The following is a 27,109-nucleotide window of genomic DNA, read 5'->3' on the forward strand; positions in this document are numbered from 1 at the left end:
CAGCATTTAGCAGATGCTCTTATGAAGAGCGACTTACAGATGCTGGCACATATCTTGCCTAAGGACTCTTATTAGTGTAGTGTGGTGTGCTTACCCAAGCAGGAAATCCTAGGAAATCCTAAATCCCACTACAATTAACATGATTTTTTTACAGTCCCATTAAAGATCTGGCTAAATGTTGTCCTCAAACAGTCATTTGTTTCAGTTGTAATGTAAGATGATTGGTAAGCTGTTTGATATCAGTTCATTTGGGGTGTCTTTTAAACAAATTAAAAATATTTTCCTTAAATATTTGGTTGAAAATATTTGGTGGTAAAAATATGGTACAGTAATAAAGTAAGTAAAGTATTTATTTTTTTCTGAGATTGTCATATTAGTGCACATTTTACATTTAATATTGCTTTTTAAATATTTATTATAAATATTATTATTAATGTTTGCATTTTTCCATATTTATTTTCATTTCTTGCATATTCATCATAGGACCTTTCAAAAAATTAGCAGTTCTTATTAATCTGCAGGGTTTACAGTAATTATAAAATATTTATTTTGAATTATTTTTTTGTTTGTAGCTAGTTTATTTTCTGTTATTATTATTATGTGCTGTATTTTCCTGTAGCTATTTTTTAATGTGTTGTTTTACGATTTTTTTATATATTTATTTTTTAAGTTCCTGTGGAATTTAAAAAGTTATTCCATGAAATTTATTTAGACATGTAAACAGCCAAAATGTTAGACCTAGCTGGATTCTTGTGTTTAACGTTGTGTGTTGTGAAATGTTTTATGATTCTTAAAATATGATCGTTTAGAACATGGCAAATGGTTATAATCCATATTTAAGTGTGATGCAAGAAAAGTATTTTACTATTGCCCATTTTCCTGAAGGAGCTGTATCTGCGAATGCGACCACCCGCAACATCTGCATGTGTGAAAGTTCACTCTGGGACATCTCCGGACCAGATACTCTGGAGTTTCTCTAGAGATTCTCTGGAGTTCATGTGCGAAAGAGGCATATTTTTGCTGCTGTCACTCTTCCCCTGTTTGTTTACTGGGTACAGTTCCAAAAATATTCTTTTGAGGGTCTTTGAATCAGCCCTAAATCCAGCCCTAACCCTCAGCTGATCCTCTCAGCAGTGCTGTGGAAACAGAACTGTCAGAGTTTGTGGGTGAGTGTATTGGATTTTTCTTTTGATTGAAATACAGGTGGCAAATACCACAAGCTCCACACTGTGGTTTAAATACATCTGGTATTGTTACCTTTGTAAGTCAAAAAAGAAAATATATTTCTCAGTATGGACAATACATGTCTGCTTTAGTGGTATTTTATACCACAATCTTATTTGTTGTTCAAATTGTGATTAGGGAAACCGCAAGCAAAATTTTCAATACTAATACTTTTTAAATATATTTTTGGAAGCAAGATTAATATTTTTTTGATTTAAACAAATCTGATATAAAATTAGCGCATTCTTGTAATATTGTAAAATGAAAATTGTGTTGAATATGTAAAAAAGCGTAAATATGGACTTTGTGGCTTTGTGACCGATATAGACATTTTTAGGCTTATCTGCTAGCACACATTTCCGGGGACCTAGGTTTGTGGGATCGAGCCCCGCTCCGGGTGACTATCTGTGAGAAGTTGAATGAAGTTCTGTTAATACAGTAAATGTCCATTCATAATCAGTTCATAACATGCAGTAATTGGGACCAAATGGACATGGAATCATTTATACAAACTGGATTCCAAAATAGTTGGGACACTAAACAAATTGTGAATAAAAACTGAATGCAATGATGTGGAGGTGCCAACATCTAATATTTTATTCAGAATAGAACACAAATCACAGATCAAAAGTTTAAGCTGAGAGAATGTATCATTTTAAGGGAAAAATATGTTGTTTCAAAATTTCATGGCGTCAACAAATCCCAAAAAAGTTGGGACAAGGCCATTTTTTACCACTGTGTGGCATCCCCCTTTTTTTCTTACAACACTCAGACGTCTGGGGACAGAGGAGACCAGTTTCTCAAGTTTAGAAATAGGAATGCTCTCCCATTCATGTCTAATACAGGCCTCTAACTGTTCAATCGTCTTGGGCCTTCTTTGTCGCACCTTCCTCTTTATGATGTGCCAAATGTTCTCTATAGGTGAAAGATCTGGACTGCAGGCTGGCCATTTCAGTACCCGGATCCTTCTCCTACGTAGCCATGATTGTGATTGCTGCAGAATGTGGTGTGGCATTATCTTGTTGAAAAATGCAGGGTCTTCCCTGAAAGAGATGATGTCTAGATGGGAGCATATGTTGTTCTAGAACCTGAACATAGTTCTCTGCATTAATGGTGCCTTTCCAGACATGCAAGCTACCCATGCCACAAGCACTCATGCAACCCCATACCATCAGTGATGCAGGCTTCTGAACAGAGCATTGATAACAACTTGGGTTATCCTTGTCCTCTCTGGTCCAGATGACATGGCGTCCCAGTGTTCCATAAAGAACTTCAAATCATGACTCATCTGACCACAGAACAGTATTCCATTTTGCCACACTCCATTTTAAAAGACCCCTGGCCCATTGCAAACAAAGCTTGTGGAGCTTGCTTAGAAATGGCTTCCTCTTTGCACTGTAGAGTTTCAGCTGGCAACGGCGGATGGCACGGTGGATTGTGTTCACTGACAATGCTTTCTGAAAGTATTCCTGAGCCCATTCTGTTATTTCCTTGACAGTGGCATTCCTGTTTGAGGTGCAGTGACGTTTAAGGGCCCGGAGATCACGAGCATCCAGTAGTTTTACGGCCTTGACCCTTACACACAGCAATTGTTCCAGATTCTCTGAATCTTTTGATGATGTTATGCACGGTTGATGATGATAATTTAAAAGTCTTTGCTATTTTACCATTCTGGTATTGCTGCACTATCTTTCTGCTCAACAATGGTGGAATTGGTGATCCTCTTACCATCTTGGCTTCAGAGAGACACTGACACTCTGAGAAGCTCTTTTTATACCCAATCATGTTGTCAATTGACCTAATTAGTGTTAATTGGTCTTCCAGCTGTTCATTATATGCTCAATTTCCTTTTTCCAGCCACTTATTGCTACTTGTCCCAACTTTTTTGGGATTTGTTGACACTAAAATTTTGAATCAACATATTTTTCCTTTAAAATGTTACATTTACTCAGATTAAACTTTTGATCTGTCATCTATGTTCTATTACGAATAAAATATTGACATTTGCCATCTCCACATCATTGCATTCAGTTTTTATTCACAATTTGTTTAGTGTTCCAACTTTTTGGGAGAAGGAAACAAGGAAGGTGTATTTTAGCTGGCTTCGACGTGTTTATCGTACAGGTTTCTCTGGCATTTCACAATAAAATACCCTTCTTATTATAATTTCTTAAGAAACATTGCTGATTTATATCAATGGCTTTGTTTACATGTGGATTGTATTATGTCAAATAACGTTACTAGAAAATGCAGTGCAGTGCTAGGCCTAATAAATGTAGAAGTGAATGAATATTCACAAAGTTGTAGTAATAAAGCTTTTGTGTTAAATTTAGTTTTTGTGAAGTTGGTAAGCATAGACCGTTCATTTTAAAGCATTCAGCAGGATTTTTAATGCCTGAAAATTTTGTAGGGTCAGTGTGTTCTTTGTTTAATAAAAAACATGACTTCTGCAGTAAGTCAGGCTTGTTTGTTGTGGACGTCGGACTCTTGTCAGGGTTATGCCTTGTCTCCACTCCTGTTCCTGATATTCATGGACAGTGTGGCACAGCGTATTCTGGGACAGAAGGGAGTCCCTTGCGAGGCTTCTTTGCTATTTTGTGATTGTATTTTTCTTTTTCTGGTTTCTCCTTCTGGAGGAATCCAATGTACATTTGAGAGGTGTGCAGCACCACCAAATCTAAGGCCATGGTTATCTCCTGTACAAAAATGGCTTACTCTCTGCTGCCCCTTTGAGTTGAGAAGCACCAGGTGAGGTGATTCAGGCATTTGATAAGTATGCCCCTTGTGTGCCTCCTGCTAGAGGTATACCAGATATAGCCAACTGGGAGGAGGACCAGGGGTACACCCAGGATCCACTGGAAAGATTATATCTCCCAGCTGGCTTGGCAACAGCTGAGGATCACCTAAGAGGAGCTGGTGGAATTTTTGGGGACCAAGAGGCCCGGGATTCTTTTGCTCACCCTGTTGGCACCACAAACCATCCATCCATTGTCCACTGCTTGTCCAGGATGCAGGGGAAGCAGGTCAGAGGAGAAAGAAACCTAGACCTCCTTCTACCTAGCCACCTCTTCCAGCTCTCCAGGATGTCTGAACTCCTAACCCTGACATCACAAATCTTAGATTAATTATGTGGAAAAGTCTATGATGAAGGTGATAGCGGAATGATATGTACATTTTCTGTGTGTTATATAAAAGGTGAAATACAGGTCAAATTTCTCTACATGTAGAATGCCATCGTCCCACTATGATGCATATTGGTGCAGCGCACTCAGTCTTACTGAAAATAAGATGATAAATATATAAAAAATATAGAATAAATAGGAATATAAAAAAATGTTCTGAGTAATGTTCTTTTAGTTAAAGTAGAAAAGGCTGAATTATAAATTTACAAGAGACATTTAGCTTGCTTTTTCTCATTCAGTGGACAAGAGTGAGATAAAAAAATTGCTGCCTTTTAGTACAATGATTGTGTCCATTTTTAATAATAAATGGAGAATTATGTTTGGTTAATAAAGTATATTAGAACCAACGGTATTGAACATGTACACCATACTGTGGCCTGTAAGTCTAGACAATGGTTTTCTTTAAGGAGGGCCTGCTTGTCCTGGCAGGGGTGTCTAATTCTGCACAACACCAGCTCTATACTGTAACTGCAGGGCCATTTAAACTGGCATCAATTTTCAATACCAGGGCCATCAGATTTATTTAGATTTTGAATATGGTCATGGGCCAGGGAACTAACATTAGCACAAACTAAAATGTAAGTACCTTGAATATAGAGGAGTTTGAATACAGACATGTACCGGGGAAGTTAATGTAGCATGAAACTAAGAGAGATTATTTTAGTGGAACAACAATATGGTCAAAAGTCATCTGAAGCAGCAAAACATCTATACCACTTGTATGTCTTCACAGTACTTCCTTTTATACTAACATTTTAAGAAAAGTTACAAACCCACATGAAAAATTACATGATTCCAGGCATTCTAGTGCTACAACTCTCTCATGTCTGCAGCTTTTTGACATGAACCAGTCTTTGTGTTTCAACAGGGTGTGTCAAACAATCAGTAAGCCAAGGTGCCTCTTTGGTGTTCAAAAATATCATTACTTTATAATGGAAGTATATGCAAAAATGTTAATTTTAAACAATTCTGGATCATTTCTATTAGTCCTTTGACCTTTAATATTTTACTCAACAGAAGTACAATTCATAGATTAAATACTATTTTTAACTATCAAGTCAAATCTCAGTGCTCAGTCAAATCTAAGCACCAGTGTAATATTAATCATTTTGTCAAATAGAAGAGAAATACATTTTTGACCATTGTAGCCCACCTATTGTGCCCCCCACTCCAGTTCTCATTTCAGGTTAAACCACTGACTGCAGTTGAATACAGCTTGGGTCTCTGCGAGTCTGTCTCTCAACAACAGGAGTTGGCAGGGTATTGTGGAGCAGGCAGGTCATCTGTTGACATTGTATTAGTGTCATAAGGTAGAACATGTACGCTTGAACTCCAATGATTCCAGTGCAAACACTCCCAGGTGAATGGCAGCTATTTGCCTGTGGCTGCAGGCAGCAGGCTTTCTTCTGTCATTCGCAGGTTTACACACTCTGTTATTGTACTCTGAATGGGTAAACACGGCCCATATACAGGTGTGACGGCTTATACACACATACATACACACGCGCAATAAAATAGTACATTGTGCACTAGAAGCTGTTAATAAAAAGCATCCTGCATGTCTATAAAAAGCTTGGTCATATGAAAATAAACCTCTAGTCCATTCATGTTGGGGAAACATTTTCCCACTGCCCTCCTAAATCTGACTATTATATATATATATATATATATATATATATATATATATATATATATATATATATAGGCTAACATTTTTATTTTGCATTTTTTACAAGCGAAATACAACACTGGTGTTCACAATACCAGTAATACCAGTAGCATCAACATTAATGCAGAGACTAAAAGTCTTCAAGTTTTTAATAAGAGGGTCAGCTCACTGTATTTTTAGTCTTTCAGGGGCAGGACTCTGGTTTAAAAATATAAAAACTGTCATCTCATATGGTGAGATTAAAGTCGTAACATTTTGAGAACATAAAGTCACAATGGTCTACATATCTATCATATGGTCTATCATGTGTTTTCCACTATGGCAAAGATTAGTGTTGTTATTTTGGAGATGGCTTAACAACATGCTTTGTTGCTGCAATTAATGGGGCAGATATTATTTGAGTGAAGGATCATTGTCAGCACTGACATAGTGGTGGGGTGTTAATGAGTTTTGACCGATAAAAGTGGATCAGACACAGCAGTGCTGCTGGAGTTTTGCCATAGTTTCATGTAAACTGTTGACACATAACTGGGGCATAATATTGTAGGGCTTGACTGCACAAGTCTAGAACGACCACAGTGCTGTACAATGAGGTCTTAATCCTCTCAGCTATTTATGAAGTCCCTCATCAGTTGAACCAGATAATGCTGTGTAGTCGTGTTCTGAAGCCATTGTTGCACATAAAATGACCTTCCATTTTGCAGTGATTCCTGCCTGGAGCTTTCATTCCTCACCAAGGAGTAAGTGAGTAATGTGTCCTACTGAGAATGAATACAGCCACTAAATCTTTTTAGCATTCGAATGCTTTCCCACCTGTGCCGTACATGTGGTCCCCTTTTGTTTACTGACATTACAGAGAGTGCACCCTTGTGTATTGGGTAAAGAAACAGTTGAACGCTTGTTTTACATGCATTGCCACCGTCTTTAGACGATGCCAGCGTGTCATGGTTAGAGGTTCTGCCTATCATTTATTTATATGGGTTGACATGACATTAATGAAATAAACATAGGGTTGTTGGTCATGAAAAGTGCGGAACGTGCCTCTGGTTCACTATTCGACAACATAATGATCTGAAATTAGTGTAGTGGCCTAATTGTTCTGGGTGTCACCAGCGAGCAAAGCTTTGTTCTTGTCATTTGGATGAGCGTGTGTTTTCCAATGTGTGTTGTGGTTTAAGGTGGAGATGACGGGTTGACGTAGTGTGACAGGCCGAGTCGTGTATCCTCGGTCTCCTCCTTCGGCAGGGCAGCTGGGTTGAGCTATCTGGGTGTCGTGCGGCCTGGTAAGGTGATACCGGGGGATACAGCTTACTCCAGAGACAAAGAGCTGTGTCGAAAACTGTCTGGCTCAGCTGCCCATCCTTTATCTACATCAGGCCTGGCAGTAGCCAAACGTTAACTGCTGTGCCTCTATTGTACAGTTCATTTTAATGTCCATCATCCCTAGATTCATCATGGGACTGGATGCTATGGCCAAAGTCCAAAGTTGCCTGCTTAAGAAAGTATTTTATAAGGTATTTAGGAGTTAAAAATTAATGAACTGTTCCACCAAATTTTTTTGGAAATGAATAGTTCTTTATTTTTCCTGAGGCTCTGTTGGAAGTCCAGACTGCGGAGGATGTGTGGCCTTTATTACATTTTATAAACTCAACTGGCTTGTTATGTTACAGGTAAACAGGTGGTCTTCTTCCTCTGCTCTTTCTAGCACATAAGGCAATCATCGCCACCTAGTGTGCCGAAGTAGCATTTAATTTTCAAGCCACAGATAATATGCTAAAGACCCGAATGGCCTGACTGTCCTGTCATATAACAGCACATCAAACACTGTGTGATAGCCATAATTATTGTTAACATTCTTTCCTCCAGGGTTAGTTCATGTGCTCATAGCCATTTCCCAAATCCTCCAGAGCTTCTTTGTGAAGTTGGCAGCTTCCCATTTTGAAAATATGATGATATTAATAATAATAATACATTTGTATAAAAACAAGGACAGAGAATCTAAGAATGTCTCCTTTGGAACTTTGTTAGAGTGTAATGTTTGAGGAATATTTAAGGAACATCATTTCTGATTGTAGAAATGGCTCTGTGGCTTTCGGAGGACTTTGCTTTGACTTGCACGGTTTCAGAAGATTTGAGGAAGCTATTTTGTGTGTGTGTGTGTGTGTGTGTGTGTGTGTGTGTGTGTGCGTGCCTCTGGCCAGCTCTCTGTAAGTAGGTTGCCTTGCTGCACTCCTCCTGTGCTCATCCCTTGTTGCGTGGCTTTTGCTGTATGAAGTCCTCCATGAACTGCTAATTCCACAGTCTTAAAAACACTGTGCCTCAGGGCTCCTGCTGTCAGAGTCCTTCTCCTCCACAACCTCCACACATGCTCTCTATCCCTCCCTCCTTCCCTCCCTCTGTGTCTTTTCATCTAAGCCTCTTTCTTTTATGCACTATTATTAAACGACCGGAAGCAACTTCTCATTGTGACCTGAAGTTCTCTCTCTCTCTCTCTCTCTCTCTCTCTCTCTCTCTCTCTCTCTCTCTCTCTCTCTCTCTCTCTTTCTTTCTCTCACTCCCTTTCTCCATCCCCTCCCTCTCTTGCACTCTGTCCATCATCACACTGAGACTGACATGTCTTCGTTTAGCTGGGCTCTTTATCACGTCCTAATGGCCATGGATCAGCGCCTCCTTTGTCCACATCTACTGCCATGAAATTCACCTTCAGGACGAGAGTCCATCTCTCTCTCTTTCTCTCTCTCTCTCTCTCTCTCTCTCTCTCTCTCTCTCTCTCTCTCTCTCTCTCTCTCTCTCTTCTCCTTAACAGAACCCACTCTACTACCAACCACTGTCTGTCTTGTACATTTATTGTATGTAGTCCAGGGCTCTAAACCAGCCTCTTTCTCCCGTCATAACCGTGCACCCTCGTGACATTGATTTGAGTAGGGTTAAATATAGCCTGCTTTGTTTCCTCTCTACAGTATACTCTGCGATAGTGTGGCACTCCTTGCTTCATTTGAGCAATGAAGCCCTTCAAAGGCAAGCAGCAGTGGAGCGTGGCATCATGCTGGATCAGATTTGACCCTGTTTCTTTTGTTTTGTTTGCGTTTAGGCATATTAAAGTAGGCTCTCTGGCATGGGCCGCTCCTTTGAATCCTAGCCCACTTTTGCACATCACTTACCCCATACACCCAGCAGTCTGAAGCATTGACATTTTCAGTTTGTGTTTCAGGAGTTATCCATTTAACTCAGCTTCAGCTGTGGCACAGACCAGAACGTACAAATGAGAGATATACTGCTCTTATTTGACAGTAAATGGGCATCAGTTCAGCATAATTTAACAAATTTAATATGAACATAGAAGCAATACGCTATATTTCATATTTTCATTACCATTAGAATGATTTGCAAGTCTTTGATTTTGATGTTTTTGTTGTTGAGCTATTAAATCTGTTTTTTAGGTCAAAAGCTTTGGCCATTCATCAGCTGAGTTTGACCATTTTCAGTGGCCAGAACTGGAAGTATAAGATAAATTAAAGAAATAAGTGGTTTGCAATGAATACTTACAGACCCTGACATTAACTCAGACATTCAGGGCTTCTTTGATTGAATTTTGTTTGTTCTGATCAATTGAATTTGATTTGTTTTTTTTATCAACAGCACTCATTATGTAAAACATTAGGTAACTTCTTTATTTGAAATGATGCTGTTACAGGGCGGCACAGCAGGTAGTGTCGCAGTCACACAGCTCCAGGGACCTGGAGGTTGTGGGTTTGATTCCCGCTCCGGGTGACTGTCTGTGAGGAGTTGGTGTGTTCTCCCTGTGTCTGCGTGGGTTTCCTCCGGGTGCTTCGGTTTCCTCCCACAGTCCAAAAACACACGTTGGTAGGTGGATTGGTGACTCAAAAGTGTGTGTCTGTGTTGCCCTGTGAAGGACTGGCGCCCCCTCCAGGGTGTATTCCCGCCTTGCGCCCAATGATTCCAGGTAGGCTCTGGACCCACCGCGACCCCTGAATTGGATAAGCGGTTACAGATAATGAATGAATGAATGATGCTGTTACATCTATGGCATTTGGCAGATGCTCTTATCTAGAATTTCTTACTCTTACAGAAGGCCGTGAACGAAGCGTTAGGAGTCCTGCCAATGGACTGTTGTTGATACAGCAGTGTGTTTTTGTCTGAGTTGGGAATCAGAGACCTGTCTGCTGTGTGGAAGGCAGCGGTGGTTCCTCACTAAACTGCACCAATCGCTTTTGTGTAGAAATGGTGACTGCTTGCTTTCTACAAACTTGAAATGGTCCCTGTTTTTTATTGCATTCCCCCCAGGTTTCAAAACATGTTTTGCCTCCTTCTCGACAGTCTGTTCTTTCTTTTACATTTAGAACGAAAGAATACACATCCTTCACAAAAGTACATGGCTAGACCTGGCAAGAAACATTTGTTGCTGCAGGGAATATCAGGACGTTTTAATGCAGGGTGTTATCCATTCAGGCACTGCTCCTTGTTCTTTCCTTATTTTTGATGAAGACGATGACAAAGGACTGTGCTGGCATGCCCTGCTCATTATGGGTGGTTATAGGAAGTTGTTCACTAGTTTCCACTCTGGATAGAGAGAGGGGAGTGAGAGAGAGAAAGAGAGCACAGAGAGTTATAATTCATGGGATGGAGATATGAGTCATACAGGCGCTCTCTCTTCCCTTCACCTTCAATAACAAAACATCTCATTATCAGCCGTCATTCACCACTGGCAGACAGGACCACAGCGGCACAGGTGCTCTAAAACATTTCACTATTACCCACATCACTGTCAGCTCTCTCAGTAATTTGGGAGTGCGTGTATGTGTATATTTATGTTTCTGGGTGTGTGTGTTCTTGTAATGATTATCAGGTCGGAAAGTCTCTGATCTCCGATTTTGAACTTGAAATAATCCGTTTTATCTTCCGTTAAACTTACAGATAAAAAATGTACACAATGTATTTGTATTGCAACAAAACATTAAACAAAAATACAGTTAATAATTGTATTATGCTTTATTGTACTCTGGTCAAATAATATGATTTGTCAAATTGAACATAAATAATAAATTTTTTTTCAAGGAAACTAACTTAAAAGTTATTTATTTTTTTTTACCGAAAATGTTTTTGAATAAAATACATAGAAAAGCCATTCTAAAATAAAGTGAGCAATCCCCTTTACAATGGAATTATTACAAATGACATGCATTATGGGTTTATATATTTGCCTTGTTGCCCCAGTCTCTGATTCCTTAAGGGGATTAATCTAATTCTACTTCTTCTTCCTCCTGCAGTTATATACAACATTATAAATGTAATTTTCCCATAGTTTTCTGTCTTTGTTTACCTTTTGCATTGTTACCCAGTGTTCTCCTCTATTTATTTATGTGTATTTCCAGCCTTTACCTAGGTCTCCCTCTGTTGTACATTGCTACCGAGTTGAGAGGATGGAGGCTAAAAGTTCCTCCAAGTCATGTAAAGCCAGCCAGTGCAACTTTTCCAACCTTCACTGACAGCTCTACAGAGTTGGAGGAGAACACAAACTGTCAGTTTTTTTGCATAAACTTATATATACATGCAACGGCACTTTATATGTGTGGCTGTGGGGAGGGATGGCTATCCTACCCACCTGAAGCTCTCCTGGCCCGCTGGTCTACGGATGGCTGTGTCATCACTCGAGGCGAACCGACAGTCTCCTGATTTACGGCTTCGTTGTTATTATTACGGTCTTTAAAATTCTCGGTTGTGTGGTAGGTCCCAGACAACAGGAGAAGCAGCATTGCCTTTGAAAACACACTTGTAATATTTGCTTGACTTTGTGTGAATATTTCTACAGCCAGCTTCTAGAGCTCCAGCAATTACATTAAAGTAAAGTGGATAACGTGGCCTTCCAGAGCGCTCATAGAGTCGGTATCTTGCAAGTGCACGTGTCACAGCCTGCTTATAATAGGGATGAGGAAAAACCATGTTACTACAGTGCATTATGTTAATTAATGTAGACCCTGTCACACGCACACATACACACATGCTCAGACAAGCTCGAGGTCTCTATTACACACACACATACACATACACACTCCAACAAATGAGGCCTCTATGTCTCAAACATTCACTTGTACTAGAAGTACAAATGAGTTCTCTATCCTTTGCACATAGGAACACTCACAGTCAATCACACACACACACATGCACACTCAATCCTGACTGCACTCTCTCTACTGTGGACCCTGTATATGTGTAGGTGAAGCAGCAGAGACAGTGCTCTCTGACAGTCTTAGTCTCAAGGCGGAGGTGGATTTGCACTGTAGCTGCCATTCCTAACACCTGGACATAAATCCCTTCCTCAGCCGTGTCTATTCTCCCTCTCGGCTCCTCCGTTCCCATCATCTCCCTCAGGACGGAGGGCCGGCCCATGGCAGATCAAGCCCTTCGTCCTGCCCCTTCCGCCTCCACAGCCCTAAGTCTGTCAGCGCATGAGCAATCGCGGACCCATTAAAGACTTTATAGCCCCAACGAGGCAGTTAACCACCCGTGAAAGCGCAGCAGGAATCAATAGGGCCATTTTATTTATTTATTTATTTTGTCAACGTTATCTCTCTCTTAGCTTCCCGGTCTTGTTATCGTGTGGGACAAAGCAAACTGACCTCATGAGAGACCCCTTCATCTGTGTCAGGAAACCCAGAGTGACACAATAGTACCAACTTCAAAATCAAGGGCTCTCAATCATGGAGTTCTGGAGTACTCGCTATTTCTGCTCTTTTCTCTGCTCCGGTTTCCCTGTTCTGACATGCCTCCTCCAACTCATCAGCCAGTCAACAGCCCCTACTTGAATTGGACTAACATGTGTGGGTTATTCATGGACTGGGCATTGGATGGATTGGAAGAGCCACTTTGCCATGAGGTTTCATCATGTTATCTAAACTTCCATAGTCTCTAAAACGAGAAGAAACCAGTGACTTTGCAGATCATACCCAGGTTCAATTCCTTGTGATTAATGGCGAGAAATCCAAGCTTTCTCTTCCACCTCTGTTCTTGCTCTTTTGGCCCGAGAGGTGCTAGCATATTCCTCTCTCCGTGTACATGGGCAAAGCCTTTGAATAAGACATAGCCACTGAAGCCGAGAGTACAGTGTTAAACACTTCCCCCGAGGAGGGAGTACGCTGCAGTTTGTTTTTGCCTTTATTCATTTTTCATTACCACTGATCATTGGGGCTGTTCCGAGTGGAAGAAGACTGGCTTCTGTACGCCACATCACTCATTTAAGGGTCTTAAGTTGCCATAGAAAGATGAATTAACTCTAAGGCAGCAGAGTTAAGGAAACAATTTGGCTGTTTGCCAGAAGGTAAAGCTCAAGTTCTGGCTTTCTTAGGCTCGTCATTAATGTGCAAGGGAAATGTTTCTAAAATGAATCATTGAATGGTTAGTAAGATCCCTTTTTAAAGGATGTTCTGAATAATTGTCAAATCTGTTCAAATCAGATGCTTCTGCCAAACCTTCTGCTACTCTTCTAGCTTTCTCAGTTCCTGAATATCCTCAGAAAAAGTGTTCCTCGGAATGAAAATAAAAAATCTCCAGAACTTTGATTGCGACTCGAGATTAAAACACAGCGTACCCATTAGCATATCAGTCGAGGCTGATTCCATGTGCACCACTGGCCTCATGAAGAGTGCACGGCCTGGGCATGGGCGCTTGGTGGTGGGAGGTTGGAGGGGTGCTGGACGTGAGATGATATTGACAGGCAGCAGGCAGTCTGGATGGAAATTAGAGTGTGGCGCCACATACAGGACAGTGCACAGATTGTTGGCAGCAGATATTACCACTAGAAAAATGCAGGAGCACAACTAGAGATGGTCTTGGTGTGAGACAGCGGGACAGGTGAGATTCCAGACGTTTTACTGCACCAGTATGCTTCAGCGTCCAGACTAGCCTCGGGCTTTCCTCTCTTGTGTTAACCTGAAGTGGACACACGTTTGTACACATCTTCCGGCGCATTCCCTCTCACCCAGACACGGACGCTAGCACATGCTCTAGGAGTTTCTCATCCATCATTCACGCTGACAGCGAGACACTCTCCAAACACCGGCCTCGCCGCTGCCAGTTGTCAGCACATGAAAGTGCTGTTTTGACTCAAGGAGAGGAGCCCTGCTCTTCCCAGGCTTAGAGCTCTCTGTAAGGGGTTTAGCCCTTTTGCTCAGGAACTCGCACACGTGACTAGACAAGGAATGTGGTGTGTTTTGTCACCCCTTATCAGACAAAAGGCTGATCTGCTTGACAAATAAGCCTCATGGTCCAAACAGCCTGAAGGGAGCCTCTCCTTTTTTCGCGAGAGTTTTGACTAATCCATTACAATGCGTACAGTAATGGTTCCACAGTTCAGTCTTTTACCGCTGCTGTTCCTCTCACCCTTCCTTTCCCAGACCTCGTGGAATCATATTAGGTAGGTCCGCTCAGATCCTATGCAAACAATTGGCCAAGGACAAGAGAACACATGAGTTCTGGCGGAGCACATCAATGCTTACAATCAACGACAAAAATTACCACTTGACAGAGTAATTGCCAGAGGCTTTTCCTGTCCTTTGGCAGGCTAAACATTTCATTGCCCGTCTAGCATTTCTTCTTTCCTTGGCTGCATGTTTACAGGGTGTAAAATCTGGCAACAACCCAGTTGCCAGCATTAAGGGTTTCTGGGTAAGCCTTTTGTTTTGTCAAACAACATTGAGGTTTTTACGCGTCCACCTGGCCCGCATCCATCCGTCAAATTCATCTTCTTAATATGCCAAGTGCACTTCTGGAAGTCATCTCGGATTCTGCTGTGACTTGCACAGGGCTAGCTGGGAAGTGGGAGTATTTCTGGCTATGTGATTCATAAATTTGACACTCAAACATGAAAATATATGATTCGGGTAATTATTTCGAGTAACGTGGGAGAATCATTCACTACACTCCAGAGCAGGCAACGTTTTTGTATGGCGTGTTAGTCCAGTTGGCTGACGTGATGGACGTTTAATTTAATTATATTTGATTACAGACAGCTGTTGGCAACAAAGCTGTCAACTTCCGCAAGTATGACGGCCTTGAAATAAATGTAATATTTAAATAAATGTTTTTATGAATCAGAACATGACCATCTACTTTACCCCGAGGCAAGAAAAGGGTTGTTTTTTAAAAGCAATAGACCAGCCGATGAGACCTGTGACAGATCTCCACAGCTGAAAGCAGGAACTGCAAGGACACAGTTATTAAAAATACAGTGTCGTATCAACACACATCAGTCAAGTGCTTATGCAAATTTCCTGAGGGGTGTTATTATGTGTCAGGAAACTCCCATTTTCCAGTAGTCTTGGCAGCCTGTCTAAGAACTGGCTCTGCCAGCAGTTTCACTTTTGCTGCTAGTGAACCCTCAGCTCAAGCCAGTCGTGGCACTAACCTGGAGGGTCAGCGAAAGCATTCGGGTCAGAACGCCTCGACATGGACAGCGAGGGCAAAACCAGAAGGCCAGATTATCCCAAAGCTCTTTCTACGAAAATGGAAGCTCATTTACTGGCAGCTTTCAAAACAAGAAACCCGACTGTTCACTGTTCATCATGAAAACACAGCTGCACGGTTACACCTCAACCGAAAATTACACTAAACTCCAAATGAGGATGAAAACAGAGAAGAACAAAGTCACCTTTTCCACCCCCATCCACTTTGTGCCATGGCAACCAAGTGATGAGGAAAAGCGATCCTGTTCCACGCAATCTCTCTCCTTAATGGTGCGTCTGTTAGTGTAAGGAGATATTTTCAAAAGTCCCCCGGTGTCATTTTAGACCCCCTGCAGTAACTGAACTGGGCAGGAGAGACACAGGTAGAATTTGTACTGTCTCTCAGGTTCCCGGCCTCCTTCGCTTATCACAGTGCGCTAAAGAGAGACGGCAACACTGACGCGTCTCTGTCTCTCTCTCTCTCTCTCTCTCTCTCTCTCTCTCTCTGTCTCTCTCTCTCTCTCTCTCTCTCTGTCTCTGTCTCTCTCATCACTTTTTTCTTTCACTCTCACTGTATGTCTTTCTCTCTATTTATCTCTATCTCTCGCTCTCTTTCCCTATTTTTCTATTTCTATTTCCCTATTTTTCTTTCTTTTCTTTCCCTTATCTCTCTCTTTCTCTCTCTATATAGGTATTTATAGGTATATATATAGGTATATTTTTCTCATTATTTTCTCTCTCTACTTTTCTTATTTTTCTCTTGTCTCTAATCTCTCTCTCTCTCTCTCTCTCTCTCTCTCTCTCTCTCTCTCTCTCTCTGTTTGTCCCTGTCTCTCTCTCTCATCTCACTTTTTTCTTTCACTCTCACTGTATGTCTTTCTCTCTATTTATCTCTATCTCTCGCTCTCTGTCTCCTCTCTGTCTATTTCCCTGTTTTTCTTTCTTTTCTTTCCCTTGTTATCTCTCTCTCTCCCCCAAGTGCAGCAGTGAAGGATTACTTGCCTCATTTTTATATCAAGAGACATTGAAACGTGTGCAACAAGACCGTAATTATATATTTATTTATTTTGGCATGGGCCTGTTTTTGTTTCTGTTTGTTACGGGCTGTAGTTCAGCCGAGGGGTTAGGCTGGTACAGGGTTGTTTGTTTGTTTTTTTTTGTCAGCTTTTGCGGTTGACTCAAACAATCATGGCATGATCCAGAGCTACAGCTAACTCTCCTGTCCCCTCTGCTGGTGAAGGCAGTAACTGCAGCCAGAACAGGCTTTTTGCATCTTAACTATCATTTCAGATATACAAAGTCAGAAGAGCAAGGCCTTACAAAGAGCTCATACCACATACACCCTTGTCTTCTAGGCCTACTATCCTGTGGTCCTGAACTTCCACTCATCTCACATCAGCTCAAGCAGCAGCTTTATCACCTGAGAACAATGACGTGCCAACCAACCCGAGATGGCTTTCTGATTCTTGAGCTAGAACAGCAGGGCTTGGCGGAATCTCTTCGCACTGCCTCTGCTCACCTTTTCCCTCCCTTTCCCTAGCTGCATCGTTCTGGAGGACCCTAGGAGCACAGCTCCCGACACCGCTCTGTATGAAATATCAATGCAGATGACTCACTTCGACTTCAGTGTAAATCACCATTGCAAATGCCAAGCCCATTATAGCCAAATCCTTCAGGGAGTTGTTACGTCCATCTCCACCGGTAGAGAAGGCAGGTCTCTTAAAGGGGCAGCAGCTATAAAAAGCATGCAGCCTTAGGATGCTGCAGGAGGCATTAATATTTTAGTATGTTTTATTTTATCTGTCTAAAAACAGATACAGCACGTAAACAAAACTGATAACTGGGAGAATATTATTCTTTAGGGAGAGCTGAGTTTATAAAAGAAAAATGATCCTAACCCCACATCCAGTGGCACTCCCATGAGACTGGGTTGCTATTTTGGGTCCGTTCAATACTTTCGTCATCGTAGGGGTAGGAACAGGTTGTTGCGTTTGATGCTGTGATGTTGCCTCTTGCGTCAACACTGTTTTAAAAGAAGAAAGAACTGTTGCAGACCTCTCAAGGTTATGTTGGAGGGTGTTTTAGATTGACGGTGGTGCTGCAGAATCTCATCCGAAGTCTTTCTGTGCTGATGTGTAGACTCACACAATGGTTTGATTTAAAAAAAATATGCTGTGCCATTCTTAGAATTCAGCAGTTGTTTTCTTTACTGTTGTTGGAGATGTGTGAACAAAAACATTGTTCTTTTAGTCATCGTCGAGGGAGCATACAAAGTCCCTTTCTTGGTGGTTTCCAGTAACAGCTATAAGAAAACACAAGTGCAGTTACAGTATTTAAGGGGACCAATTGTGTGCTTTGACAGATTCAGCACGGGCTAGACCTAGACATTTCAGTTGCTGCGTATAATGTGGCCACATGAGACGAAGGATTTGCTGTCATTTGGGTCCTTCCTGTCCTTCGGTGGAACTGTGACGAAGGAAAGAGTGCCTAGTCATGCTGAGTGGCCGGAGAGAGGTATGGCTCACTCTAGTGATGCATCGCACTCATCCACAGGTGAGATGAGGAGGTGATGCTGGTGGCTAATTAAGCGAGCACAGGCCCACTACAGAAAAAAAACTATCTGGTCTCAGAGGCCTACCTAGCCTTTGACCCAAAGCGTTTAATGTCAGCTGAGCCTGCAGGAGCCCGCGGAGTCAGAAAGCACACACTGGGTATTATGGAATATCCAATATAGTAAGGAAGAGAGAGGGGAAATTATTTTTTTTAATTGATATCTGGAGGGAGCTATTTTCTTTTCTTCTTTCTCTAAACCAAGTAAGTCTGATAGTGTTGTGCATTCCCTGTTTGATTATGATATTGCTTAATAGTAAACCAGCACATAATTCAGTAACACACAAAATTATAATTGGGGGCATGAATATATCTCACTGTTTATAGAAATTTAACAGGAGTTTCTGTGTCTGTGGATAGGGCTAATAAGCCGACTATACAACTAGCTGCAGTTCATAATTCAAACATTTTCCAGCTCTTTTGTCATTTTATTGTAACTGTTGGTAATATGGCGGCACGGTGGCACAGCACACAGCTCCAGGGTTGTGGGTTCGATTCCCGCTCCGGGTGACTGTCTGTGAGGAGTTGGTGTGTTCTCCCTGTGTCTGCGTGGGTTTCCTCCGGGTGCTCCGGTTTCCTCCCACAGTCCAAAAACGCACGTTGGTAGGTGGATTGGCGACACAAAAGTGTCCGTAGGTGTAAATGTGTGACTGTGTGTGTTGCCATGTGAAGGACTGGCGCCCCCTCCAGGGTATATTCCCGTCTTGCGCCCAATGATTCCAGGTAGGCTCCGGACCCATCGCAACCCTGAACTGGATAAGCGCTTACAGATAGTGAATGAATTTTGATTTTGAATTATAATTACACATTACACACACAAACAAAACATTTTTTTTAATGTTTTGTGACCCACAGTAACAGTTAAACCCTAAAATATTATTCCACTGACTTTCCATGTTCTCTCTTGTCTTCTCAGTGCTAATTTTAGTTTTGAGTAAAAAAGAGTTGAGAAGATGAGTATTGATTTCTATTTGAATTCTTCCATGGGGTTTCCATGAGGATGTCCAATCTTGTGCATGCACCACAGTAAGGTATTATTCATTTACCTATATCGATGATTTGTCTGATTTGCTATGAGAACATTCAGAATGAAACCCAGCTCCCCCCCACCACCACCACCAAACTGACAGTATGGAGGTCTGCTCTAAACCATGAGGTGTTTAACACCCTAGAGGTATTTGTCAAGAGTAATCACAGACGCTTCCTGAGACCTTTGTTGTTTCCACCCACTACAAGAGCCAGACTACACAGCCTGACCCTCACCAACCTTTCCCCCAAAGAACCTAGCCACCCCTGCCCTGTCCAGCTCAGCCAGAGATGAAAGACGGCATCTGCTGGCGTGTTTTGCTTTCCCGGAAGATATTTGATTGATACCTGAAAGGCCACCCTAGTGTGTAGGAAAACGATCTTGTCCCAGTGTCAAACCCTCAGCGAAAACAAAGAAAGATGCTTGGCTTCATTGCTGTCTCGTTCTTTCATCTGAGTCACTGAGTGAGAAAATCAAACTGGAGATGAAGGGCACACCTGTCCATTAAGTCATTTACAGGATGGGAAGCTAAGTATGATGCACTGTACAGCAGATGGCCGACCTTGATTTTTGAACAGCGAAGAGCTATTTGCAAACTCCCATGTTCCGGTAACAGATGCAAGTTTAAGTAATTATCAGAGTACTTTTATCGATCCTTATCCCTATTGATCTTCATGTTCATACCTTCCCTTTTTCCTCCCTCATCCAGTAAACCAGTCTAATCCATGCCTTTTGCATTTTTTCCGACACCTGACGCTTACAACCAATTGTGCGGTTTGTTTGTGTTTGCGTTATTTATCTCCACTTTCCTCTTATTTTCATATTTTCTCTCCTTCTCTCTTGCGGTATTGAATGGAGCGCCGGGCGTGCTGATGGTACTGATTGTGAGTCATCGCTCTGGCCCACTCTCCCTCCCCATCTGCTGCCTGAGTCTCAGACACGAGAGGGAGACTCAGCCTCTCTGCCATCGATCACCTCCTCAACCACTCTCTCTCTCTCTCTCTCACACACACACACACACACATGCATGCACACCTCAACCGGCGTCACTATTGATCCCTGTGCTTAACATTTCGCTGCCCAGCGTTCTCCTGTTGTTTTCTCTCAGAGAACTGCACCCCCACCCTCCTAAAAAACCCTCCTCCTCATAGGAGTGTGTTCCAGGCAGTTCTACAAACTGTGTTTTTTTATGATAAACAAGCACAGGCGATAAGGTATCCTATCTTATAAACAAGTTTGTAGGGCACTAATGTAAATCAGTCGTAACTAGATATTCGTCACTCGTCCTGCTTTACATGGTTTGCGTTTGTTTTCATATCAGTTTCCATGTGTGATGACACTTGAATTGGTAGCCCTTAAGTGACTCATCCTCGGAGAATAATATTCTGGCATTCAGATACTGACGGCCCAGGAACAAACTGCATTAGAGAGAAGCAGGTGAAGCCAATGTGTCGGGAAATGATTTTGACAACACAGGGCTGGGCTCCATAGAAGCTTTAATCATGTTTCATTCACTCCTTTATGAATGTTTTCCTGTTGTCTGGAGTTTTCTAAGTGTTGGCTGTATTTGTCAAATGTCTATTTGCTCCGAGAAACCTGCCGATAGGAAAAAGGCTGCGGTTGAAGAGGAATGGGGAGGTTGTTGTTATTGTTAGATGAGAGTAACACTTGTGACTGACATAGAATTTAACATCGATTTACAGTTGCATTAACTAAAGATGCTAAGGTGCGCTTCAACAATATTTAGTTACAGCACACGGCTTTAAAAAGGATATATTTTACCCTTTTTCACATGTTAACACCGTTCCCTGGGGTCTTAATGGAACATTGGTGATATACATTGGTCAAAATAGCATAAGGCTTCAGCACCACAGCACCATTCTCATCCTGTTTAACAGTCCTGCTCAGTTCTCTTTATTCTCCACTGTCATTTTCACTGCTTTACTCAATACTTTTATTCCACAATGCTGTTTTTCTCTGTTTTTATTCATTTAACCTAATCTTTGTGATCTTAAATTGATTCAGAGCTGTGATTGGAGTTAGTCAGATGAGAGGGTGATGCAGTTCTACAGTGTTAGCACTTGATATCAGGAGTGGACGGCTGGTCGAATGTAGGTTGAATGTATGCATTCATTCATTCATTCATTATCTGTAACCGCTTATCCAATTCATTGTTGCGGGGGGTCCAGAGCCTACCTGGAATCATTGGGCGCAAGGCGAGAATACACCCTGGAGGGGGCGCCAGTCCTTCACAGGGCAACACACACACTCATACATTCACTCACACCTACGGACACTTTTGAGTCGCCAATCCACCTACCAACGTGTGTTTTTGGACTGTGGGAGGAAACCGGAGCACCCGGAGGAAACCCACGCGGACACGGGGAGAACACACCAAACTCCTCACCGACAGTCACCCGGAGCGGGAACCGAAACCACAACCTCCAGGCCCCTGGAGCTGTGTGACTGCGACACTACCTGCTGTGCCACCGTGCTGCCCCTGAATGTATGCATATTTTGCTAAAAGAGGATTTGTACAATGTGTACAAAGTATAAATGACACTTGTAAAATGTGTACTAAACATATTTGTGGATGTTCACATGAATTTCTGGCAACCCAGCATGAAAAATCAGCTTTAAAACTTTACTTAACCCTGACCCTATCAATAAACCTAACCCTTAACATAACCCTAAACCTAACCTTAAACTTAACTCTAAACTCCAAAAGGTTAGAAAAGGAAGCATTGTGTTGTTGTTTAGTGCCATTGCTAATACCTAACCGCCTAAACTTAACCCTAAATCTAACCATAATCTTCCAATCAAAATGTACAATTGTTACAAATATCTGAAGTTCTTGTTTTTAGTAATAGATGCAGTTTTTTGAGATTATTGAAAATGTCGCCAAATGCAAACTAATTTGTATTCCATGTTCCATGTTTTCTGAGACAGCATACAAAAAAAACAAGAACGACTGGGTGGTCTTGATTCACAGTTTATGTGTTGATGGGCTCCAGGTCCTCCACTGACAAAGTGTTGTTTCCATAATATGTCCCCTTTAATTAAATTGTTCCAGATGTGTACCTTGTGTCCTGGATAATGAGTTTACACAGCAGCGAAAAGGAGTCGAGTATATATTTTGGTGGTGAATATCTTTCCTAACGTTTTTTACACGGGAAGTATTTATGTGTCACGTTCTATTTCACTCTGAAGTAGCTGAAGTTGGAACGTAATTCTCTCCAAGTTAATTTCTAAATTTGTTCAGCTGAAGGAGAAGCACCTTCACGATGAAAAGAAGCACAGGGACGTGACAGTTTCATGGTTGCTATGGACACAGTGCAGTAAGGGCAGGTTTGGCGCGTCATGATTACACGTCCGACCTCACATAGGGAAGTGTAATGAACAACACATACATTCACTGCATCCATCAGCTCAGGAGCTGTTTGGTTCAAGAGCCAAAAAAATAAGCGAATCGTGCGGAATGGAACACAACCAGAGGAACACCTATCCGATGCGTCTGCGAGTCGGGTCCTCCACCTTCGGCAGGCAGGCGTAAGAAGAAACTTGTGGCTCTCCAATGTTTGTTCCACAGCTGCAAATCAAAAAGGGAGTGACTCACACACACACACAGATGCACAAACAAACTGCGTACACAAGTAGGCACTCTCACTTGGAGATTTTCTCCCACGAGGGCAAGACTCAAGCACAGAAATAAAAACCTGACGCTTTTCAGCTGAGATTAAATTAAATATCACGCCTTATGACACTGGAGCCTTTCCCAGTCTCTCTGCAGTTTGTGGTGTGTTACATAAAGACACGTATCCATTAGAAGCTACTCATTATTACGCCATTGTTTTTGTTGTGATGCCCTGAGGTTTCTGAAGTTACTCATGGTATGAATCCTAATCCAATTCAAGAAATAGCCCTTTAAAATCATTAGAAATCCCCCCAAAAAACCTTTTCAGATTGTTTCAGGAAGTACACACGCACCAATCGAGTAAACCATAATCAACAATGAAATCCCTAGACCCACGTTCTCTGGAGTTCATCTATAATCGGAACCCAAACATCTGTATACAACTTGCGTATCATGATGTGACGATGCATAATTCCATCTCTAATAAGAAGACGTAATACTCATTCTGTGTGTACTTGAGGGGGAGGTCAGGAGGTCAGAGTGTGGGCTGGCTAATTGTTAATATTTAATTCCTAATAAGTTTGAAGTTGAGTTTTGTTTTCTGGCAGGAATATTTCTTGTTTCTTGAGGCATGTGCACTCTGTTCGAGGCGTGGGGGGTTCGGGCCCTGGGAACGTGTCGAGGTGTAGCTCTCTAAACCCACCGAGACTTTTTCAGCAAGAGAGACCATGACTCATACATCGACTTTCGGATGAGAACAGAGGACAGTGTCTTGTGTGTGTGTGTGAGAAAGAGAGAGAGAAAGTGGGTGAATGCACAAATGCGTTTTGTAACCTCTTAGAGTGAGCTTTTCATGATAGCGCCTTCAACACTGAACACAGTGTTCGTCACACTATGGATCAGTTCTAATGAGCAGCCTGCAACTGTGAAGCAATATGCTACATGGGAATTAAGCATTATTTTAAGAGTCATTGCCATTTGTTTTTCAAGGTACCGTACTACTGTACTTCAGTTAGCTTTTTTGTGTCTCTGTAAATTTGTTGGTAAAATTCCAAATTAAAGCATTTTAAATTATTTTTTGAAAAATTATATATACATATACATTTTGTTTTGGACTACAATGAACTACAAAGTGCTCCTGTGTGGTCTGTGTAGCTGTTTTAATGGACGGTGAGTGTAGATTTAAGGATACAAATAACGATATCAATAGTTTTTAATGACTTTTTGTTGGTGTGTTCTCCCCGTGTCCACGTGGGTTTCCTCTGGGTGCTCTGGTTTCCTCTCACAGTCCAAAAACACACGTTGGTAGGTGGATTGGCAACTCAAAAGTGTCCGTAGGTGTGAATGTGTGACTGTGTTGCCCTGTGAAGGACCGGCGCCCCCTCCAGGGTGTATTCCTTCCTTGCACCCAATGATTCCAGGTATACTGTTGTGTATAATTACAAATGACAAAAGAAGACAACAAAAAATGAATGAAGTGATGAATTCATTTTTCTCAATTTCCATTTTCACACTACTTAATATTTACTTTTGAGAGTGGCATGGTGGCGCAGCAGGTCACACAACTCCAGGGATCAGGGGTTGGGAGTTTGAGTCCTGCTTCAGGTGACTGTGAGGTGTTTGTGAGGAGTTTGGTGTGTTCTCCCTGTGTCCACATGGGTTTCCTCCATGTGCTCCTTCCTCCCACGGTCCACAACACATGTTGGTAGGTGGACTGGCGACTGCGCCCCCTCCAGAGTGTGTTAGGTAGGCTCCGGACCCACCGTGATCCTGAACTTAATGAGCGGTTATAGACAATGAATGAATGAATGAATAATATGACAACAGTCATTTTTAATACTATGCAACAATTACCATAAAATGAGAAAAGACCATACAAGTACACATTCCAAAACAAGACATTTTAACATTTATTCGTACACCTTCTACATGAAAACAGTACAAAAATATTACTCAGATCTAGATTTATGTGTTTCAGGCACAAATCAGACTCATTCAGGCTGGGTACTCTGTACAAAACTGACATACAAGTCCAGATGTTCAGGTCATAAAAAACACAGACTGCTTTTCTTCCAAAGGCATATGCGTTAAAGCAAGAAACCTTAGGAGTATAGCAGGGAACGTGTGTGAATATATTACATATGTGGCTGACTACATTTTGAATTTGATATATACGAATCTTTAATCTGCACACAAGGGCCCAAGTTTCCCAAGCTTAGTGTTCCATATCCCAGATATGAATGTTCACTCAGGGTGAGTTATGTTGCCTCAACTCAGCCACGGGTCCCCCTTATCGGCCAGGTACCTGGCGTGTTGTGAATTTGTGTCTTGGTGGAGTTGACATTTGGCCCACGCCTGGCCTAAAGAACCCTCACTACTGTCTTAACTGGGTCATAAGTGCCAAATGTGAGACAGATTTGGCCAAATGTGTCCGCTATCTGCAATATATTAGATTTGGGATGAATTGGAGTGACCAATCACTAATGCTCTCATGGCATCGTGCAATCAAACCCTCATCGAAATGTTCAGTAACATCGAGTGTACGCTTTCCCAAGAGAGCAGTCATGAGGTAACTATCTCCAAATGAAAAACAACATTAAATGAGAAGGTGTACAGCTGTGTAATGACTGGCAGGTATGCAGGATAGTTGGGAAGAGAACTGTGTCATGTTTAACTAAATCAAATGCAGAAATCGACATGAAGATCAATAGAAGCCAATAGCAGTTAAAGACTCTCAACACTCAATTGGCCTCCTCGCTAATGACAAGCTTATTCACTGATACCACTAAATACACCCTGAATATTCTGAATGTGACAGATTGATCCGGAGCAGGTTATTTAGGTAGTGATTCGTCTATCTGTATACCCACGTAACATACAGTAGCATGACGGCTTTGCTGGCCTTTAGTACTTATGTGTAGAACTTGTCAATAAACCATTCATCTGATACTTCAGCTTCAATTTAGATTTTGCTTTTCTCTTTTTCTTATTATGGTATTTTACCACAAACAGTCACAGAACTACAAACATGTTTCAGTCTTCATACACATTGCATTTCATTGACATCCTCCATATCTTTCTGCAAACAGATCGTCCTAGATTTGACCTTTGGAGGTGGAGGCCACAGTAAGGCCATCCTGAAATCGGCCCCTGGTGTCAAACTGGTGGCGGCTGACCGTGACCCTGCGGCGTTCCACTTGGCCCAGCAGCTAGCAGAGGAATATCCGTGAGTTTATTTCAGCTTCCTATCAATGTTAACTAGCTGTTTCTTAGAGATATGTTACTCAACACACAACCAAGAGACCCGAGACTTGATCTCAGACTCATAATCAGTCTTGTAAATATATTACTGATTGATTCTAGATAAAAATGGTTGGTTGGAGTAGTTTTATTACAATAGAGTACTTTTTGATTGCACTTCTTTAGTGAAATGTACTTCAGTTAAATGTAACTAAATGTATTATTTAAAGTAAATTATGGGAAATTTTAATGGCTCTCTTGTTTATGAACTCGAACAATGCTTAAATTATATTTACTTTGGTTGTAAAAAAAAAAAACATGTATCAGATATCAGTGCCTCTTCTTTTTTTACCACCTTTTCTTCCTTCATGCTACAATCAAAATGGAGTCTATTCCTTGACATTTGTGGCACAAAACACAAAACATTCACTATCCTACCACAGCTGTGAAAATGGTCTTTTAAAGCTGGTGAGGTCTTAATTAAAAGTTAGGAATGGAGCTGTGGGTTCTGCATTGGCAGAAGTCTTTCCCCCTCATCTCTGAACCCTCCCACTCCTGGTCTTCTACAGTCTGTATTAGTGAAGTAGCAGAGATTCAGAAACCCCACTCTCACCCACGCTCAGCAGAGAAGCCCCTACGCCTCATTTGTCAGCAGGGGCCTGAGGCTTCAGTGACAGGGAGAGACGCTCCCACCCACGCAGGTTCTCCCTGCTTTCTGCTCTGGGGAGAGGAGGCTGATGAGAGAGAGAGAGAGAGAGAGAGAGAGAGAGAGAGAGAGAGAGAGAGAGATAGAACTAGAGAGAGATAGAGGGAGAAAACTAGAGATAGATAGAGAGAGAAAACTAGAGAGTGAGAAAGAAAATGGGAAGAGAGCCTAAGAGAGAAATAGTGTTTAATAAAGGAGAGACAAGAAAGAAAAGGCGTGTGGCCTTGTGTGTGTGCGTGTGTGTGTGTGTCTGTGCACATGGACGTGAGCGAGGGAGTACGCGAGGGCGGATGGAAATGAGATGTTCCTGATTCTGCAGCGTGGGTAGAGATCCTTCTTTACGTCGATTCTGGGGAAAC

The 27,109-nt window shown here is 41.7% G+C and overlaps 1 protein-coding gene across 2 annotated transcripts in view; it reads left to right on the forward strand.

Moving 5' to 3' along the window:
* The window catches only part of LOC136679287 (12S rRNA N4-methylcytidine methyltransferase-like), an 89,899-nt gene that overhangs the window by 23,152 nt on the left and 39,638 nt on the right, over positions 1 to 27,109 (forward strand). For both annotated transcript variants that reach the window (XM_066657729.1, XM_066657730.1), the window contains exon 3: positions 25,894 to 26,030. In XM_066657729.1, coding sequence (XP_066513826.1) covers positions 25,894 to 26,030 — 137 coding nt within the window. The remainder of the gene's footprint in view (positions 1 to 25,893; positions 26,031 to 27,109) is intronic.

This window comes from Hoplias malabaricus, chromosome Y (genome assembly GCF_029633855.1).
Source record: "Hoplias malabaricus isolate fHopMal1 chromosome Y, fHopMal1.hap1, whole genome shotgun sequence".
Taxonomy (NCBI): Eukaryota; Metazoa; Chordata; class Actinopteri; order Characiformes; family Erythrinidae; genus Hoplias; species Hoplias malabaricus.